At 48.1% G+C, this 7,047-nt stretch overlaps 1 protein-coding gene across 1 annotated transcript in view; it reads left to right on the top strand.

Moving 5' to 3' along the window:
* Nucleotides 1–1,129: 1,129 nt before the first annotated feature.
* The window catches only part of RHPN1 (rhophilin, Rho GTPase binding protein 1), a gene marked incomplete at its 5' end in the record, with an annotated part of 42,271 nt that continues 36,353 nt past the window's right edge, over nt 1,130–7,047 (top strand). The window contains one exon of the mRNA XM_015416631.1: nt 1,130–1,245. Coding sequence (XP_015272117.1) covers nt 1,130–1,245 — 116 coding nt within the window. The remainder of the gene's footprint in view (nt 1,246–7,047) is intronic.

Here is a 7,047-nt window from a genome sequence, read left to right on the forward strand (position 1 = left end):
ACAGAATTTTAAGACTGGTTATAAAAACACCATCAAAACCATAATGGTTAACATTAATAAAACTTAATCTTAATTCTCCTCTTTTCGAGGTACTATAGATTTTCTGATTCTTAGGGCAAGCCATCCGAACCTAGCCACCCGGTAAGTAACTTCTGCCCGGCTAAATGATAGCAATTTTCTTTAAAAGCAGATTCTTTGCCTGTGTGAGAGAGAGGGAGTGTCTTAGGGAAAGGAAGAGACTTGTGGATGTTGTATGCTTTATAATAAAAAATTACATGTTCTACAGACTCAATACCATCTGCACAACAGGGGCATATCTTTTCTTGTTAAATATTTCTTCCAGGATTGCAGATGGGAGTACATCCCAATGCCTTAGTGTAAACGTCCTTCTGTAGTCCTAATTTAATAAATGGGAGAGGTAAGGCATAGGGATTACTCTGTTTGGTGTAGTGGCTAGGAGCGCGGACTCTAATCTGGGAGAACTGGGTTTGATTCCCCACTCCTCCACTTGCACCTGGCTGGATGACCTTGGGCAAGCCGTAGCTCTGATAAGAGCTGCTCTTGGAAAAGAGCCGTTTCTGTCAAGAGCTCTCTCAGCCCCACTGGCTGGGCTTTTTCTACAAAAAAGCCCTGGGGATTACTCTGTTTGGTGTAGTGGTTAAGTGTGCGAACTCTAATCTGGGAAAACCGGGTTTCATTTCCCATTCCTCCACTTGCACCTGGCTGGATGACCTTGGGCAAGGCGTAGCTCTGATAAGAGGTGTTCTTGAAAAAGAGCCATTTCTGTCAAGAGCTCTCTCAGCCCCGCCTACCTCACAGGGTGTCTGTTGTGGGGAGGGGAAGGGAAAGGAGTTTGTAAGCCGCTTTGAGACACCTTTGGGTAGTGAAGGGCAGGGTATAAATCCTCCTCCTCCTCCTCCTTATTCTCCTCCACCTTCTTCTTGTCATCGTCGTCTGGAGCCAGGAGGCCTCGCCATTTCTCTATCATATTTAAATCATGTTGTCTTGAAATATCCAGTATTCAAACAACAAAGCAAGGTTCTGTTCCTTCATATTACAGGCTTGAAAACAGGTGGGCTACTCTCCAAACCAAGTCGTGTTTTTTAAAAACCGGGTTTCTCTTCCGTAGGGCTGCGACCCATTGGCCCAGACGCAGAGGAGCAAGTTGCAGCATCGCCGGGCGCGAATTAACCAGCAGATCAACAAGGAGATGAGGATGCGTGCGGGCGCAGAAAACCTGTTCAGGTGAGCTGGGAACCAGTCTCCAGGTTGCAGGTCCCGTTGTTTTAATGGTTTGTCTGCAAGAGCTTGAGGGTTAGACGCCTGCACTCTTTGTTTCAGGGATCTGTTATCATGCTCAGGGATCTGCTGCATTAATTTGATACCTCTCCAGAATCCACACAATGCCCAGAGAGAGTGAAACAACAAAGGGGGAAGTCTTGTGATACTTTAGACTAACAAATTTATTAAACAGAGTCTGAGTCCAGTGGCACCTTTAAAACCAAAAAAGTTTAATTCTGGGTATAAGCTTCTGTGTATATGCCCAAGCTTCTACCCAGAATTAAACTTTGTCGGTCTTAAAGGTGCCACTGGACTCAGACTTCGTTCAATAAATTGGTTAGTCTAAGGCAGGGGTGTCGAACTCATTTGTGATGAGGGCCAGATCTGACATAAATGAGACATTGTTGGGCCGGGCCATGTGTGTCATAAAATGTATGCGGAGATATAAACTTTATAAAGGAGACACAAACACAAAGGTGGTTTTTTTACTTAAAATAAAAACATGCTTAAAACATTAGCACTCTTGCAATATTTTGTTGATTTAACAATGCCTGATAACTGACACCTCTTGCTCTGAATTACTGCATCAAAATGTCTGTGCTGTTGCAATCTTGAGTATGCTGTTCAGGTGTGTACCTGTAAGCTGCAAACCTACGATGATGCAGCAGCAGCAGAACTGGAGGAAGCAGCAGAAGACAGCCAGTTCCACTGCAGGCCTGAGAAAAGCCCTCCGGGGGGCTGATCTGCCCCCCGGGCCGCATGTTTGACACCCCTGGTCTAAGGTATCACAAGACTTTCCTCTTTGTTGTTTTACTTTCTCTGGGCATTGTTCTGTCGCTTCGGACCAACACGGCTACCCACCTGAATCTAACAAATCTATTGATGTCATACAAGCTTGTCGACCACAACCATTTCCATATTCGCTGGAGTCCCCAGCCTTCTTGCGCCTGTGGGCACCTTTGAAAGTGTGAAATAGAGCAGCGGATACAGACACAAAATGGCGGCCACTGGAGATGCAGCCAGTCATAAAACGGCTGCTGCAGGAGGTGGAGCCAGTCACAAAACAGCTGCTGCAGGAGGACCACATGTCAGGGAGTGAGGTTGTACATAACGCTGATAGTAACAATTTGACCTTTCAGGCAGAAACTCTGTTTGACGCAATACCTTTTAAACTGCACGGCCAATCAGGAGCCCTGCTGGGCAAGTGCCCCACCTAGCCCCGCCCACTTCCTAGAAACACTTTACAAGCACCAGGAAAGGTGCTAGCGGTACCATAGCGCCCACGGGCACCAGGTTGGAGACCCCTGATGAGCAGCATTAGAGGCAGTAAAAGTAAAGTTAAAGGTTTCCCTTGCTTGAAAGCCAGTCGAATCCGACTCTAGGGTTGCAGTGCTCATCTCCGTTTCCAAGCCGAAGAGCCAGTGCTGTCCAAAGACATTTCTGTGGTCATGTGGCCGGCATGACTAGACGCCGAGGCGCACGGAACACTGTTACCTTCCCACCAAAGTGGTACCTATTTATCTACCTGCAATTTCTTGCTTTCGAACTGCTAGGTTGGCAGGAGCTGGGGCCAGAGACGGGCGCTCACTCCATCATGCGACACTCGGGTCTCGAACTGCCGAGCTACCGACCTTCCGGCCTGCAGTTCAGCGTCTTAACCATGGGATAAATAGGCTGTAAAAAGTAAAAACTTGTCAGAATTCCATCAGGGCAAATTCTCCACCCAGAGAGGTTGGCGCAAATTGTGCATGCAGAAAGTTCGAAGAGTAACTTGGAATATTAACTAAGCACCATGATCGTGCTGAGTGACTCACAAAAGAAAGTGACTCATCCCCTGGAATGGAGCGGTCATCGATTCCCGTAGTCGAGCCTGGGGGGAGAAAGAGGGTAAGTGAGGTCAGAGATTGACAAATGAGCACGGTTCACACTGGGGGGACGGAAGGGCAGGTAAAGTGAGCCCCGGACAGTTGAAGAGACGTTTTGCTGCCAGCTGGAATCAAATGTTGGGAGCTCCATATGCTTCTGTGGCGACATTTGAATTTTTGAAAGGGGGGAGGATACGGGCACCAAGCTAGGAGTTCAGATTTTAAAACCCAGACTCTTGGCACTGAGTTTCTCAAATGCAACACTCCGTGCGGGGAGCTGTGTGGAAGTACAGGAAGTTATGAAGCCTCCTGGGAGTTGTGTAGTCCCTTTGCTAAGCCTAGATATGTGAAATTTCCGGAAATTTTGAAGCTCGGAAAAATTCTTGTTTTTTTCCCCGGAAAAAAACGGAATTTTTCGGGAAAATGGAAAAAAATGCTACATTAGCATTTCTTTTGTCTTTTCTAGATTGAGAGTCATTCTGTTACTTTAGGAACATAAAATTTGACTATGGACATTTTTACTTGGCATGAAATTATCACAACTAGCATATTAAAAATATAGTGTATCCAAACAATTATTACAAACAGAATACCCACCCACATGCAAAAACAAAACTGAAACTTTTTTATTTTCTTCTGACAATCGCACCTCCTAAAGGAAGAAATGCATCTTGTTCTTGCATTGGAGAGTTCAGTTTGTAACCTAGGACTTGCTTGTCCTCAGTGCACAGAAATTAGATCAATCTGATACCATACATATTTTTTAGAAATGATTTGGAAAATATTTGAACACCTTGTCTTAAAATATTTTATTCATCATGTTAAAATAAAATGTTCCATAATCAATTTAGCTAAGCCACGAAAACACATGGAGCTGCTTTATTCTGAATCAGAGCGTTGGTCCATCAAGTTCAGTCTTGTCTACTCAGACTGGCAGCCGCTCTCCAGGGTCTCAGGCCAAGGTCTTTCTCATCACCTACTCCCTGGTCCTTTTCTAACTGGAGATGCCGGGGATTGAACCTGGGACCTTCTGCATGCCAAACAGAGGCTCTGCCACTGAGCCACAGCCCCTCTTTACAGCTCTCCAGAGTCTCAGGCAGAGGTCTTTCCCATTACCTAGTGCTTGGTCCTTTTCTAACTGGAGATGCCGGGGACTGAACCTGGGACCTTCTGCATGCCAAGCAGATGCTCTACCACTAAGCCACAGCCCCTCTCTACAGCTCTCCAGGGTCTCAGGCCAAGGTCTTTCTCATCACCTACTCCCTGGTCCTTTTAACTGGAGATGCCGGGGATTGAACCTGGGACCACTGAGCAAAGGCCCCTTCCCATGGGAGTCCACTGGCTCTGAGAAACTCCCAGGAATCAGAGAGTGCCATGATGTGAACAGCGCTAGTTCCTCCTGACCTGATTGGAAGAAATCAAAACTGGATGACGTCAGAAAAACCTTAATTGGAGCAAATTTTTGTAAGCTGGAGCCCACTTTGTGTGAGACAGGATGCTGGACTAGATGGACCACTGGTCAGATCCAGCAGGGCTCTTCTGATGTTATTCTCGTGGAATGCCTTTGCTTCTATGCCCTGCTGTTGGCACTCCAGAGGACCTGGTTGGCCACTGTGTGAGACGGGATGCTGGACCAGACGGGCCACTGGTTTGATCCAGCAGGGCTGTTCTGATGTTCCTAAGATTTCCATCACAGCTTTATCTTGGTGGGTGCATGCTCCTTTGAAACTCTTCTGCTGAAGTATTGCAGTTGTTAAGTCTGGAATGAGCAGTGGTGTTGAAATGCTCCCTCACTGGTTTCTGAGCATGTATGGGATTATTTCCCTCAGTGGTTCTTAGCTACAAGGTATAGATGGAACGTTATGTCTGGGGCAGTGATGTTGTGTATTTTTGGTGTTTGGGGGAGCAACAGTGGGAGGGCTTCTAGTGTCTTCCTGGCCCCACTGCTGGATCTCCTGATGGCACCTGGGTTTTGGACCCTGTGAGACACAGAGTGTTGGGCTGGATGGTCCACTGGCCTCATCCAACATGGCTTCTGTTGTGTTCTCATCCCTCTATGAGTCTAGTTTGGCTAGTGTGAACGGCAGGCAGGAATTGCGAGTGCATGGTGGCACAGACCACGTTAAGAGGGCATACAGAGGAATAAGCTCTTAACGGTGTGGCTGATGTTGTTGGGTCCCTGTGTCATTCTAGTGGATATGAAGACAGAGTTTGCGCTTTTCCCATGGGTTTAGGTCTCTGCAGGATGACCCGCTGTTCTCCACCCGTCTGTCGTCTTTGCCAGGTTACTGGGCAGGAAACGAAGTTCTGCAAGTCACGGCTGCAGAGCCAACGAAGGTTCCTCGCTTGGCGGACAGCGTGGTATAACATTACTTACTGGGCAGGGGCAGGTGGAGAGAAAGGAGGCAGGGCACGAGGCCAAGGCTGTGTGGTGACGGATCTGTTAATTCAGGGGAGGTTAACGAGAGGTCCTCCATTGTGTCTGTCCTGGGATGCTGCACTGGAGAGCTTCAGTTTCCCTTTTAGAACATGGTCAGAGGAGATAATGGTGATTAGACTGATGGGGGGGGGGCTCCTATGTCCCTGAGATCCTGGTGTTGCAGTTAATCTGTGTGCGTCGTCTTTGGCAAGTTGTGTATGTTTGGTCGGTTTGTTTGCTTTTTAAAAAAAAAATGATGGTTTTGCAAGGAAGGCCTCTAAAGCAGGGTTCCCCAACAGGGTGCCCGCCGAGTATTTCCCATGGTGCCTGCTGAGCTTTTCAGAAATTGGAAAACAACTTCATTTGAATGAGGGCAGCCAATAACGAGCCCTGCCTTAGAATGGCCATCGTCTCCAGCTGAACGCATCTCCGTTGCCAGGAGAGCAGTTGTAATGCCAGGATATCTCCATTCACCACCTGGAAACTGGCAATGCTGCTAAAAGGGTTGGGGACCCCTGCTCTCTAAAGGGATGGGGGTGCTTATTATTTTTAACCTAGAAGGTTCTGACCCTCTGCCACCAGGGGCCAGTGGGGTTGGGTGTGAACAGGGCAGTTGTCCAGAGATGTTCATAAGAACACAATAAGAGAAGCCATGTTGGATCAGGCCAATGGCCCACCCAGTCCAGCTCTCTGTGTCACACAGTGGCCAAAACCCAGGTGCCATCAGGAGGTCCACTAGCGGGGCCAGGACTCCAGAAGCCCTCCCACTCTTGCCCCCGAAGGACCAAACCTACAGAGGATCACTGCCCCAGACATAAGAACATTAGAGAAGCCATGTTAGATCAGGCTGGTGGCCCTTCCGTTCCAGCAAGCTGTGTCACACAGTGGCCAAAACCCAGGTGCCATCAGGAGGTCCACTAGCAGGGCCAGAACTCCAGATGCCCTCCCACTGTGGCCCCCCAGCTCCAAGCATGTTCGGCTTCTGTGGCTTTGTTTCTGTAATGCGATATTCCTGGGTCAGCTGAGCTGAGCTGGGAAGGGGCTCCCGAAAGCGGAGCTCAGCGAGCCAACCAGACAAACGATTCTCGTCTCCCTTTCTTGAGTCAACAATTAAAAGCTGACACATTAGAAAAAAAGGAGAGCGAGAGAGGGTGGAGGGTGGAGGGAAGAAAATCTGCAGCCCCGCTGGAATCTGGAAGAGCACAAGGGAGTTTCCCAGTCCGTTTTTCAGAGCACCTCGAAAGCAAAACACTTGGATGCCGTGGTAATTGGAAAGGACCTCTTGGGTCACCGAGCCAAACCTCCTCCAGGCGGAGAGGAATCCGAAAAGAGGATGAACTCTCCTTCCCAAGAACACGCACAATATATAAGAACGTCCGGTCTGTTGAAGGTTTCAGGTGAACTCAAAAGCTCACACGCTACTATTAACCTGTCATTTGGTTAGTCATAGAGTCATAGAATGTTAGCGTTGGGAGGGACCTT

Source organism: Gekko japonicus, unplaced genomic scaffold, assembly GCF_001447785.1.
Source record: "Gekko japonicus isolate JY-2015 unplaced genomic scaffold, Gekko_japonicus_V1.1 scaffold4839, whole genome shotgun sequence".
Classification (NCBI taxonomy): Eukaryota; Metazoa; Chordata; class Lepidosauria; order Squamata; family Gekkonidae; genus Gekko; species Gekko japonicus.